Source organism: Rhinolophus ferrumequinum, chromosome 27 (assembly GCF_004115265.2).
Source record: "Rhinolophus ferrumequinum isolate MPI-CBG mRhiFer1 chromosome 27, mRhiFer1_v1.p, whole genome shotgun sequence".
NCBI classification, from domain to species: domain Eukaryota; kingdom Metazoa; phylum Chordata; class Mammalia; order Chiroptera; family Rhinolophidae; genus Rhinolophus; species Rhinolophus ferrumequinum.
The window spans coordinates 10,773,863-10,788,453 of NC_046310.1; the positions used below are offsets into that span (position 1 = coordinate 10,773,863).

The window sequence follows — 14,591 nt, forward strand, 5'->3', positions numbered from 1 at the left end:
AACTGCACAAATAAAGCGAGCTAACTTACCTCAGGGGCAAAATCAGCGACGTGAGTTTTCTCTGTCTCTAAGGCACCTTGAGACACAAACATGGGAAAATAGCAGTTTTCAACACCCAGTTTCTTGATCTCAGCATCGAAAAAGTCCTTGATGGATTCCCAAATGGAGTATGCCCAGGGACGAAGGACATAGCAGCCACTTACATCATAGTATTCAATCATTTCTGCCTTTGTGATGACCTTTTTAAAAGAAAAACTGTCTTTAAAGCCTAAATTGAACCAGAATTCCAGTACAAGTGCCAAGAGCATGATAACCCAGCTTCAAATCCAGAGGCTTCCCCCGCTGGTACATCCTCTTCCTGTGCATCTAAAACAGACCTTTCTATGCTGAGGAACACAAGGGCCCTAACTCTTAGGACTGAATTCCAATCTTGTTACTATCTTTGTGACTTTGGACTAACCCCTTTAGCTCACCATTGAAAAAAAACAGAAACAAACAATGATTATCTCATAGGGCTACTTCTCATTCACTACTTTATATGACCATGCTTTGAAAACTGTGACATGTTAAATGAGGACACTATGTATTATTAAAGGCATTATACATTATTACTTTGTGTCTGGACTTCAGAATCTAAATATATTAAGTCATCTTTGAGAAACTTAAAAGATAAAAATCAACTGAATGCATACTCACTTGAGAATACCAATCTGCAAGATTTTCTTCTTTTTTTGCCTCAAGACCCAACCTGCAGATATGAAAAATAAAATATAAATTCCTTCATTCAGCAACTGCTTTTAGGTTGAATGGAAATAAACCTCTGAAGTTCAAAACAGATTAGTTTTTCTTCAGTATGAGCTATTTCTATATTTATATTTCTTCTTTATTCATTCCCAAGACAATGTTTTTAACCTAGAAAACAGTTCAGTCATCTCTTAAAACGTAGTGGTACCGTCTACAAAATATTGGGAAAGCCAAGGCTAACAAAAACGATGATTTTAATGCAGACATCCACTTTACAAAGTTCTTCATAGCGTAATGTAATGTATTTGTAATAAAGATAGAGCCTATTCACGTAGTACTCTCTCACTAAAAAATAAGAATCTTTTGCCAACCTCAATCCAGGCGAAATTATAATTAGTAGGCTCAGTGTCTCACTAAAAGTAACATGGAAAAAATAATGAAAGCAATGGCTCTATGTGTTACATGTATGCATATGCAGGCATATATAGCCTTACATATTTTTCCTAAATATGTAAACTAACCAAAATTTGTTTAAAAAAAAAAATGTGAGAGTTGAATTCCTTCAAAACATTGCTTCACTTCAAAAGAAGGCTCCGTGCTTCGTTACCTGGTCTGTTTCCTGGGCCCCTGTCCTTCTCCTGCTCCTCCGGACGACAGCCCGCTGCCTTGGCTTTTAGAGGTGTCTTTCTTTTGGCCATCACTTTGTTTCTGAGGCTTATTCTGCTTTTCAGATTTATTTTCTTTTTCTTTCTTTTTCTTATCTTTGTCCTCAGCCCCAGTGGCAGAGACAGGCTTATACTCCACCCCTGTCAGAGACTTGTACTGTACCTTCAGCTGAAGGAGTTCTTGTACAGCTGTGTCTACTTGATCCTTTAGTTTAACGAAAGAGGGAAAAGAACAGATTATAGTATTTCATTTAAGTCGCTACCTAAGCACCAATGTCCAGCTTTATAAGCAGACTTGAAAACATAATTAAAGGCAGAGGGGTATGATGTAAGGTAGGGGTGGAAAATGTTACATATACTAACTACTGAAAATAAACAGAAGGATATACAGGGACAGAATTGTGCAAAAGAGTGACTAAAAACTAGAACTACACTGTCCAAACAGTAGTCTCTAGCTACATGTGGCTATGTACATTTAAATTAAATACAATTACAAATTCAGTTCCTCAGTCATAACAGCCACACTTCAAGTGCTCAGTAGCCACATGTGGCTACTGTCGACTGCACTGGACAGAACTATTATAATCTGTTATTTCCATCTTGCAAAAAGTTCCATTAGAAAGCACCAGTATATAATATGTATTCTATTGTCATTTAAGGTCCATTAAATTGCATTAGTTGAACACTTCACAATTATAAAGATGACAGTTAATCAAGTTTTTAATATTACTAAACTTCAAAACCTATGACGACTTATTATTTTCCACTCATGAATCTATACCAAAAACTCTTATTCACACGAAGATACTACAATTAGCACAAACTGCATCATGGTTCACAATAAAACTTGCCTTTGGAGATTGAAAGGGCTTTAGAAGAATGAGTCAAACAGAGTAGGCACAAGGGCCTAGGAGGAGCCAGCCCCTGCTCAGGTCTAGATCCCTGTCCTGAAGGATCTAACAAACTAGAGAGAAACGACAATTTAACAAGCAACTGAAACACAGTTGCTTAAATATCATATCAGAGAAAGGCAGTGTCATATGAGAATGTCCAGTCAAATCTAGTTGGGAGCTGAAAGGATCAACGAACACTTCTCTACAAGGCAAGATAGAAGAGTTGAGAACTGAAAATATATGAGTAAAAGTGAGCCAGATTTGATGGGGCAGAAAGTGTTCCAAGAAATGAAAATGTAATGCAAAAAACAAAAACACACAAACCAAATGCCACACTAACCTTAGAGGCCTTTTCAGCTTTAAGTTTTCGAACAACTTCTCCTTGAGAAGCTACTTTGTCAAAAAGTCCTTTGGCTTCTGGTGTTTCTGGACCACGAGGCTCGGAGCTTCTGGCTGGACTTGAATCTGAACTTTGAGATAAAGGGGGCTGACCAGGAACGTACTCCTTCCCAGTTTTTTCTTTATACTGAGATTTCAGAGAAAGTAAGTACTCTACAGCTTCATTTATTTTAGCCTGAGATAAAAGAGAAAAAAAAGATAAATATTTAATACTTTCTGAAATTTCTGAAAATAACCATTCCTATAAATAACAATCATGGAGAAAACCAAGCACAAAGGAGTTAAATCATCAACTTAAAATAACAGCTTAAAGCCAAAGAAAAATTAGATACAAATCATATCATAATCCTATACACAAGTTATAAAACATACATACATATAATATTGTAATTTTCCACCTTATATATGTAAACAAATAAATAATAAAATATCCAAGCAAACTTCCAGTGTGCAAGCCCTGGGTCTGTAAGCAGAATCAGAATGTACAAAATCAGAGAAAAATCACCTTTGCCTAGACAACAGACCTCATTTTCTTCAGCCTACTAAACAGACACTAAATACAGCATTGAAAACCCACACAGTTTGGGCCCAACTAAATAAGTTACATCCTCTTTCTAAAATTTACAATGAAAAGAGAAGGTATGTTGAGGTTTTAATTAGATACTCACCAATATGTCATCCTCTGATACTTCAACATAATTATACTGAGAAAGAATGAAACAGCCCAAGAGACCCTTCTCTAGCAGAGAAGGCCGGCAATGCAGGCAGCGAGAAGCTGGACGCCTTACCTGAATGGTGGTACTATCTAACCACAGACCAATCAATAGACCACCGGGAAGCCACGCATCAATCAAAATGGAAAAAGTACCTTCAAATCAGGCATCCAAGTTTTGCTGCCACATGGTAGCAGTGCTTCAGAGAACTGAGAGCAACCCAACCAAAGGCAGGAAACTAAGCGGGGGTGAAAGGAGTGCAGGAAGCAATGGTACACCCTCAAAGAACTGGCAACAGTGAGACAGCAAATCCCATTTCCTTGTGCAGCCTACTGACTTAGCATCTGTCACAGCAGGCACCACCCAGAGGGAGTCCAGGCTGTGGGATCTGTATTCCTGACCTGTCTCGTGTTTATATTGTCTTTAAAATTAAGAGCATTTTCAGAACAAAATCTACCTGGTCCTAAGAAAAAGGACACAGTTAATCAGACATACAAGAATCAAGGAAAAAAAGAAACTTCAAGCTAAAAGAAAATGGGGAGAAAGTTAAGGAACTTTTCTGCAAACATTTCTACAAAAAGAGGCCTATTTTGGAAAGAAGTTCCATTTTACCCTATAAGCAGGTCTTCACTAGAGTTTAAAGTCAGATGGCACACATTTTACACAGAAAACAAAGAAAAAACAACAACCTTTGTTTGGCAAGATTACAACTTGAAATATTATAAAGAAGAAAATTAAGATGGGCAAACCACTTCATTACTGAATGAGACATTCTAAAAATAGAGTAAAAATAGAATGAAACTCTAAAAATAGAGGACCTCTGTCCAGAGAGAGGGATGGTGAACACTGTGCTTGACTTGATGAATTTTTCGCTCCTTCCCTGCCACGTACAGCCACAAACATTTCTCAGAGCAATGTCTACGTATCATAGTCACGTGATACCAGATTCTTGTCAGTATATACGTTTCTTCCCCCGCCCCCGCCCCCATCCACTAGATGAGCTGCTTCTTGTAGGTACTTCCAGACCTTGGCACAGAGCAACAGCAGGTATCGGTGAATGCTGACTGCTGTGTCAACACACTCCAGCAGACAGTCCCCTAAGAAGGTGAGTCTCCCCGACCTCACAGCGGGAACTTTGCAGTGGTGTCTCGCCATGTTCCAGTCCCAGCGTACTCACCTTAGAGGCTTTTTCAGCTTTCAGTTTACGAACCACCTCTCCTTGTGCAGCAACCTCATCGTACAGAGATTTCCTCTCCGGGGCACTTGCTGAGGATTTAGAAGAAACATTCTGGACGGCCACAGCAGGAGGATTTCCAGGTTTATAGTCCTGGCCCGTTTTCTCCTTATAGTCAGCTTTCAAAGCTAACAGTTGTTTCACAGCTGCATCTATATCTTCCTTTGCAGCTTTCTTGGCTTTTAAATCACGAACCACATCCCCCTGAACAGCCACTCTGTTGTAAAGGCCTAAGGAGTCTTCAGAAGTAGCGCACGTGTTAGTCACAGGTGGCGCTGGTCTGTCCTTACTAGGAGCTGTCCTCTATAAAGGCAGAAAACCAAAAGTAAAACAATTAGTTAATGTGACATGTCTTCCCACAAAATTTTATCAACTGGGTTGTTTTATAATGTTTCAAGTTAAAACAAAAACTGTAAATCAGAGACCACACAGTTTTTAATCTGTGTAAATTAAAAGCTCAAGTCATGACATTCCCACTGTAAATACTTCCAAACTCATCTCAATAAACTTATGTGCTTCTGTCTTGCCCCGCTCAGGCTATTTACCATTTATTTACCTAGTCAATCAAAACAAAACTCTAAGTTACTGTCTTACCGATTCTACCTCCTGGATTCCTGCCCTACTTTACATCCCCATGCTCTCATCCTCTGGCTTCCTGACCTTGTAACACCTCTAATCCTACATCCAACCCACTCTCCAAACTGTTTCTTCACTGCTGCCAAATATCCAAGGACTACTCCACTGGCGACACCTATGGATCCCACACTATGGGTGCCACAGAAAATCCACAGGGATGCCAGGGGTAGTTGAAATACTGGAGGACATCTGAGACCCAGCATCTGTCATACACCATGTAGACTACACGTTCAAGGTGGTTCAGTTTTAACATTAAAGTGAGCTACATTCCTTTCATTGCTGAAATCACTGGTGTCATATCTTTGCACAGCTGGATTTTTCACAGCTGCTGTGTTAAAAATCAAATACCACGGAGAATCACTGTGGAACAGGAAATGATAGTCACCAATCTGAGTCCAAGGTTAAAGGAAGAAATAAAAGTATTATTTTTTCTTTCAATTTGTATATCATTTTAAGAATGGAATTAAAATATTTTACATTTAAGAAAATATTTTAAAAATGAAATTTAAGTTTCTTTTTTTCAATTTATGTGTAATTTTTTTCAAATTGCTACTAACTTATTGGGATATAAATATTTACCTAGTTGTTTGACCTTAACTACTTACTAAAAAGAACTGTTAGGAATTTCATTTAGCCTAAGGGATGCCATGACAGAATTACGGGCAGACGGTGTTGTGAACTGAAATGTGCAGACCTCTGGACTGCACAACACCCCCCTAATTCTCCAGACACGTCACAACCTCTCAAATCCACATCTTATATGAGGACAGAGGCTGTGTCTGCACCTGGAATGTCCTTCAGACCGTGACTGCCGAGCAGGTCCCTAATTCACTGTTAAAGACAAGAGATTGAGCATTACCTCCAAGATGAAAAGGAACAGAAAAAGGCAAGTAAGACAGTTTCCTATCATCCACAACATAGCAGTTCCTGTCCTTTTTCTCTTTTCCAAACCTCAGTGACTGTAGGGAGCTCCTGACCAAGAGGCCCTGGAGTTTGATAGAAAGTCCAGGCAGGAAACCAGAACACCAGGTCACTGTCCTGACTCTGTCAATAACGATTTCTGGTATCTCTGGTAAGGCTTTGTTTCCTTTTCACGTATAAAGTGGGTAGCTAAGAACAGTGGGTCCTCAACATACTCTTCTGCTCTCCCCAAGGCTCCTGACCAAAGCAGACTGGCTGTTAAAAAGAAAAGCACCTACTACAGTTCTAGTACGAAAAAACACTTTTCTAAAAATATTCTTCTAATCTAGTCTTTCTTACTTTTTTACATATTAAAACTAAATTCTAAAAATCTTCTTTTTGCAAGGTATTTAAAAATATTACATAAAAGGATAACAAAAACCCCAAAAGTGAGTTATTGTCTTCTTCAGTCTCCACAGTAAGAAAGACAACCATTTGTAAAGAAGTAGATTTTAAACCCGAGGATAAGAAAAATCACTGATTAAAGACTTATCTGTAAAAGTCAATATTTACCTCATTTTTTGTTGTTTCTACTTTGGTCTTTTCCTTTGACCCAGATGTCGGCATTTCCTTTGTGTGCCCATCAGGAATGTGTATTAAAACACAGGGAGCTTCTCTGCAACTATATGGGCTAAAAAGAAAATGAAGGGCCAATAAAGTTTATTAGAAGCACATTATGTAAACAACCATTAAAACTGCTTCCCTAGATTAATCCGATGGCGCTGTTAATGCTTTTCAAAGTATAAATAGTTCGTTCTCTTGTTACTCAAATCAGAGGTTCTTCAGAGTAGTTTATAAACAATAAATACATAAATAAAAATTGACAGTGCTAATTATAAACTTCCAATTCATGAACTTTCACCGACATGACCAAGTTAACCCCAGGACAAAACTACATCTACTCCACCTGCCACCAGAAATGACATTAGTGCACGCTAATGGGCTCGCCCTTGACTTAAAGGAAATTCATCTACGTATCACACCTAATCTGCTTATAAGCAGAACAATTTCTGCAAAACATTCATTTTATGAGAATTCTCAATTCTAAAGGGTTAAGTAATTAGCAAACTCCGCTGCTTCGAGACTATTCACAAGCAAAGGATTTCTTCAAATTTTGTGGAAAAGCCACAGTCAAGAGAGAAAGAATGAAATAACAATAGGAGCTACGAGATGTGATCAAACAATACAGTGAATGTTTAAATTAAAAAAAAAAAATTATTACAGTAAAAGACACATTGCCATTAATCCCCCTCAAAATACTCCCCCCTGCATTGAACACACTTATCCCACTGTTCTTGCCACTTTCTGAAGCAGTTCTGGAAGTCCTTTTTTGTGAGTGTCTTCAGTTGTGCTGTCATGGCTGTCTCGATGTCCTGTATCGATTCAAAACGTTTACCTTTCATGGTCAATTTGACTTTGGGGAAGAGCCAGAAGTCGCACGGTGCCAGGTCCGGTGAATAAGGTGGATACAGACACACCAGAATGTTTTTATTTGACAGAAACTGCCGTACCAGAAGCAACATGTGAAATAGAGCCTTTCCGTTATGCTAACAAAATATGGTGAATGCTGTTGCCGAGTGCCATCAAAAGGAAAGGCAGGGATCTTCAATACAGGACGTCAAACCTTAGTAACAGTATGTGAGAGGTTTCAACCTGTTTGGTGCAGTCAGTCGGGTGTGAGCTACGTTTGAGAGAAGGTGGGTTTTAAAGTGTGCCGTAAATCATCCTCCATCATGACAATGCTCCATGTCACACACATTGCTTCTGGTATATGGCAATTTCTGTCAGATGAAAACATTATGGTGTGTCCTCATCCACCTTAGTCACTGTATCTGGCACCATGTGACTTCTGGCTCTTCCCCAAAGTCAAAATGATTCAGGACCTCAAGATAGCCATGACATCGCAACTAAAGACACTCATGAAAGAGGACTTCTAGAGCTGCTTCAGAAAGTGCCAAGTGCGGAGCTCCAGTGGCGCAATCGGTTAGCGTGCGGTACTTATACAGAAAATGCCAAGTACAATGGGATAAGTATGTTCAAAGGGGGTGTATTTTGAGGGGGATTAATGGCAATGTCTTTTACGGTAATAAATCTTTTTTATTTAAACATTCACCGTATTTTTTTAACACGTCTCATATCACTTTAATATTTTTTAATAATAGCTTCACTGAGATATAATTCATATATCAAAAATTGACTCTTTGAAAGTATACAATTCAGTGGTTATATAGTTGTGTAACCATCACCACTATCTAATTTTAGAACACTTACATCACCCCAAAAAGAAACTGAACTCTTTATCTATCACTTCCCAGCTCCCTATTCCTCTAGACCCTGGCAAGGACTAATCTACTGTTTCTACAGATTTGTCTATTCTGGACCCTTCATATACATAGAATCATACAATATGTGATGTGTTGTCACTAGCTTCTTTTATTTACTACACTGTTTACAAGGTTCATGAATGTTGCAGCATGAATCAGTACTTCATTCCTTTCTGTGGCTGAACAGGATTCCCCGATATGGCTGTATCACATTTTGTTTATCCATTCATCAGCTGATGGACATCTGGGTTATCTGTACCTCTTGGCTATTAGGAATATGGCCGCTATGAGCAATCATGTGCTAGTCTTTGTGTGAACACATGTTCCTATTTTTCTTGAGTATATGTGTAGGAATGGAATTCTGGGTAAAATGGTATAACTCCTATGTTTAACTTTTTGAAGAACTGACATGCTATTTTCCAAAGTGATTGCATCATCTTGCAACATTATCTTTAATGTATAAGGGTTCCACTTTCTCCACATCCTCAACACCTGTTGTTGTCTATCCTTTTGAGTACAGCAAGCCTAGTGGGTATGGAGTGCTATCTCACTGTGATCTTGATATGCATCTCCCAGATAATTAATAAGTTTTTCATGTGCGTACCCGCCATTTGTGAGAAATTTTGGAGAAATTTTTTCTTTATACTTGGACTACATGAAGATGAATTATAAGATGGTTTAGTTTTAGAAATGAATTTGTTAATATTATGCTGTTTCAAAGATGTCACTTATTAAAGTTTGAAATATTAAACATAGAAGAATAAATCAAACTGAACAGAGAATTGTCAGTACAGTATTTAGTGCAAGTTGAATTTTTTAAGTATGATTTACTAGAAAAACTTTACGCATTTTCATTTAGATGTTCAGTCACATTCACTTACCTAACAGGTTCATAAGGTTGATCACATATGAAGAATCCTCTTCTCTGGAGTTGTATAATGTCTCCTTTTTTCAAGTCCTTAAGGCAGGGATCCCCCAGCATTACTTCTTCATGCTGTAAAAGTGGAAATATAAGAGGAAAATATACTTTGTCAAAATCAGAGCACTAAAAATAGCTTTAAAATGCAAGCAGCTTTTTCCAGTAGCTGGAATAGTCCCACTTTAAACAGATATGTTAAAAATTTTACTACTTAAGCACACACAATGAAACAGTGAAGTATTAAAATAAATAATTACACTTATCATAAATTTTAAAGTTTTCATTTATAAACTGACTGGTGTCTGGAAAACTTTAAACTAACCTGACTGGTGTCCTTGCAGTTTCCCACCATAAATTTGAACTGCAATGCAAGAAGCACATAGACTGAAAGACCTGCTAGCAACGCACTTAAGTGTGAAAGCTCTGGAGCCAGAGCCTGGATTGGAATCCCAGCTTCATCATTTACTGTATGTCCCGGGCAAGTTACTTAGCCTCACTTTATATAATCTGTAAAATGGGAACATTACTCTTTCACATCTTTTTATTTTAATAAAATTCTACAAATCTTTTCCATTTGAGGAACCAAATACTTAAAACTAATTTTAAAAATTCTAAAGAAAAGTTTGTATGACAGGGAAAGGTGAAATACGGCTACCTTACTGTTCTTGTTGACATACTGCTTAAAGTCCTCGTCTTTTCCCAGTACTGGTTTTGTAATCAAGTGCTCGTAAGTCACACAGACTGCTGGAATAGGCAGGGCACGTGCCGTCTCCGCAAGCCAAGTGATCTTAGTGGTTTTCTTGTAGTCTTTGTTCTCCAAATTTAATTTTGCATCAAGAGATACAATTTTTCCATTTGCATTTCTAGATATAAAATTAAAAAGTGTTTAAAGAAAATAAACCACTACTGCTATAAAAATGCATTACTTTGTTCTGTATCTGTAGCAAATGGATAAGGAAGTTTCTTTGTACAAATTTCAAATCAAACATTTATTTGAGCTTTTATTATGTGCCAGACATATACTGGTTAAGAGATGAATAAAACAGGATCCCTGCTACCAAGATACTAATAACCCACCGGAAGAGAGATCCATACACATCTGACAAAGAACATGAAAATGTTTACTAATTTTTTTAAAAAAATTTACAAATTTTAAAGTCATCTGTACTAAGCATTAAATCTGAAATACTGTATTTAAAAACATTTAACAATTACTTGAAATCACATGCAATGAGAGGACAATTAAGAGGTCTGAGTTTATATAAATAAATCTTAGCATACTATGTTCCATTTATGTGATCTTAAAATCAGATTTGTAAGTGTAGCAGAGTATAACTGGCAATCATTAAAAAATGAATTTTAAAACAGATTTTAGGATAAAAAATAAATTATATATACAATTTCTGTCCAGAGAATCCCTCTACTGGGCAATTGTACAATGATAGATGATAAAAGGGGCCCTAGACCATTAGAACTATATGTTATATCTAGATGTACTAATTTTCAACATCACAAGCAAAAGATATCCTGATACCCTATTAGTAAACTGGAACACATATAAAAAAAACATTAGGTTCCCGAATTTGTAGTATCCATGCCTAGGAAGATTTACCAGTCAACATCAATATATATGAACCAGGTAATTTTTAATAAGTGAATAAACATAAAGTACTTTTCTCCCATATTTATTTGAAACAAAAGGTTCTTACTTGTGTATTTTTGTAATGTTGATGTTGCCCCAATTTATAAATGTTACCATCTCACCCTCCGACAACGTCTCTGCATCAGCACCTTCAATGAGAACTCTGGGACTGTACCACACGGGCTTCAAGCCCACGTCAGGATTCTGATTGGTGAAAAGGAAGTGATTGAAACAACAACTTATTGAACCCAGTGTGCAAATTTATACATTCTTCCAATTTATTATTTAATGCACGAAAGCTATCTGTGTTAGTCTGAATCCTATCTGAAAACTATCTGTGTATTATTTAATGCACGAAAGCTATCTGTGACACTGAGTCAGCCAACTGACCAATGATGATGTCAGATGGGGTGGCCGGCCCCTTAGGCTGCCCTTCCAACCTGAATCATTGTTTACAGAGCTATGACAGCATTATTTGTCGCTAAGTATCCCTCTAACCAGAATCTGCTTTACTATCCTGAATCTCACTGCTTTTGCAACAAAGGAAAGTCATTTCTGCCCGGGGGCTGCAAAGCAATATAGCACAACAGATGTCACTTTAGCAGGTAATTGTGGACCTTTCACATTTAGAACACAAATTTTGAAGATAGAATTATGTATGTACTGATAAGTTTTCTGCCCTGTCAATATATATGTGAAGAAGTAAAAGAGATGTGGGGAATAAAAATATTATACTTGTTAAGTTTCAGTTTTCATTGGACAGAATTCAGAAGAAAACAGTGTAAAAAGATCCTCTGAAATAAATGTTAAACACCATGTGTTTAATAATTGTTCAAGGAATGTACCAATGCATTCGAGCAAAGTCAGTATGCTGTAACAACTTATGTTATGCTGGACTCGGAACAGAATACTGACAGGCTAACCTAAACACAGAATACTTTGTGAGGGAAATGATAATGAAAACAGCACAGATCAAAGTGAGTAATCCAGTCAGCATTTGAAGGGCGTTTCCTAATCACTTAATTCTTGTTTAGTAAGGAGCAGCAGGAATCTCACTTATGCTATCCGAACACAGTCATTTTAACAGATAAGCACCCTTAAAAAGTTTTATTCTCACCATTCAAATTTTAAAACATTCAGTAAGCTTCCCGTTTAAGTTAACTGTAGTGGGTGGTATCATACGTCAGATACCACTACTCACCTAGTTGAACAATCAGATGGAAGATAAAAGCAAAATCACATCAATCACACACGCACACACACATCTTATTAGGGTACCCCTTAAAATAACTCAAATCTTTAAAATTAAAAAATAGTTAAGGTCAAAAAGGCTACCACTTATTTACAGTGCTTCACAACGTACATGATCTTACGTGTGAGTGAGTCTATGAACGTAAGTTTTCAGGTTATGACTACCTTAGTCTATTTGCATATAAGCGAATCTGTGGACGTAATCTTCATTATATAATGAAGATGTTTATAGACAACCTACGAAGCTGCAATAAAAGGATCTACTTTTGCTTCAAGATTGTCAACCAAGGAAGTCATCACAATCCAAGATGACAACCAACTCCCAGCTACACACATTTGAAATTCACATTCTGAATTTAGACAGATATCATTTTCACTTCACTGATCTTTTCTACAGCAGAGCAAATAGCAGCATGACAAACTCTGGACATGAGTTGGACATGTAATTCAGTATTACTAGGTCTAATGTTTTGGCTTAAAGACGAATAGGCTAGTGAACAGAGAACATACTTCAGCTTCCATGTAAAGGCAAGAGCATGACTTGTAATGCCTCATCTTTCAAACTGACTCCAGGGAGAGAGAAATTCTTATTACATACTAATAAGCTATCACCACAGAATACACCAACTGAGTGTAACACTTGTGTGATGTGCCATGGATTATTACTAGAATAAATTTCTTCAGCAGGAAATCAGAAAAATATTTATATACTTCAATTAGTATCAACTCCTGACAAATGATGTTGAGTAGAATATGATGCTTTGCTACGGCCACCCAAGCACACTTCCCCTTTTATCATCCTGCCCCTTTGTTAACAGAGACAACAACGCTGTGAAACTGCAGGGTGACCTTTGGGTGCTTGGCGACTTCTCTCCTCTCCTCCCGGGCTTCGGGGACATTCACCGGGATCACCTCTTTCTTGAGTAACGCAATGTATCGTGGTGCCACCGGGTCAATAACCTGCAACAAGCGCATCCTCAGGTTAAAACACTCCAGTAGTTTTTAAAATTTCTTAAGTAAAATAAAATAAAAGCACAGGAAGACTAACTGGCTTTCTTTGTTACTGCATTTACTAATTTTTTGGTTCACCTACTAACTCTTCTCCAACATTTTAACTGTCAAGTAGAAAAGAGAAAAACAATCATAAAAGAAGACCACGTGAAAGACTGAGAGTTCCTTTCCAAGAATAACCACTGACAGGTGAAAAGAAACCGATTAAAGCACAATATTAGAAATATTTTGAAAATAATGTTTAACTCCAGTATTAGAAGGTAAGGAAAACTCATCCTGCGGGCTACACATTGATCCTACAGGTAAATATTACACTCGGTTTTGTGTTGTTGTTGGCCAAGTCCATTTTGAAGGTGTATACAGATACGTGTGTTTAGCAGAATTGTCCAGTCAGTGTTAGGCAACACATCACCACCAAAAGCAAAGTCGCGTTAGTTCACTATAATAAGGCAATTCTACAAATTGAAAGTATAAAGAACACGTATCTACGTGTCTGCACGCTGTACCTACTGTATTCCCAGCACCTGGCAAGGGCCTGGCACACACTGGTAACTGATAAACACCTGCAGATTGACTGCGTGGATGGTCACATTCCCTCTGCTTTCAGTACTCCACCTCCAAAACAGCAGCAGCACCGCCTTCTGGACCTGATGTACTGTTTTCACTTCACTGCTCAATTTAAAATGACCAAGCCCAATAGCAGTGTTTAGACACTAAATAAAGCAAATGGAAGACGAAAGGAGGTCGAAGCAAATGCAGCATCAAACAGCTCAGTAAAGTTCTTTTCTTCTCATTAGAAGGATACAGGAAATGGTGTGGTTAATTAAACTTGGCTGTTTGTTTTGTATTTTTTTGTTGTTGACATTGTTTGGTCAGTTTTTTGATTTGTTTTGAGAGTATTTTTCAGTTTCAGAAAAGAACAGTATTACAGAAATCCTGAACGAACTCAAGAGATGAGACCATCCTCAGAAGGTCACTCATAAAAAATATGAAAAGCTGTTCAAGTTACCCGGTCTGCCGTTCTATCTGTTTATATTTCATGCCAGGACTAAATCAGCACCAGCCTCTCTAAGCTACTGTTTCATTCTTTCCTTCCTTGAGGCTTAAAGGTCATTCTTATTAGTTAAGGGTGCTTCCTTTCAGCGTCTAGGGCCAGAATGATCAAAAATTTGTGACCACTCAGTTCAGTATTTAAGCCAG

At 37.6% G+C, this 14,591-nt stretch overlaps 1 protein-coding gene across 2 annotated transcripts in view; it reads right to left on the minus strand.

Annotated features, from left to right (window-relative positions):
* The window catches only part of EPRS1 (glutamyl-prolyl-tRNA synthetase 1), a 48,637-nt gene that overhangs the window by 13,093 nt on the left and 20,953 nt on the right, over positions 1-14,591 (minus strand). For both annotated transcript variants that reach the window (XM_033099596.1, XM_033099595.1), the window contains 10 exons: positions 13,230-13,340; positions 11,197-11,333; positions 10,143-10,350; positions 9,450-9,562; positions 6,758-6,875; positions 4,592-4,951; positions 2,643-2,876; positions 1,352-1,614; positions 697-748; positions 30-239 (listed from right to left, as the gene is read on the minus strand). In XM_033099596.1, coding sequence (XP_032955487.1) covers positions 30-239; positions 697-748; positions 1,352-1,614; positions 2,643-2,876; positions 4,592-4,951; positions 6,758-6,875; positions 9,450-9,562; positions 10,143-10,350; positions 11,197-11,333; positions 13,230-13,340 — 1,806 coding nt within the window. The remainder of the gene's footprint in view (positions 1-29; positions 240-696; positions 749-1,351; positions 1,615-2,642; positions 2,877-4,591; positions 4,952-6,757; positions 6,876-9,449; positions 9,563-10,142; positions 10,351-11,196; positions 11,334-13,229; positions 13,341-14,591) is intronic.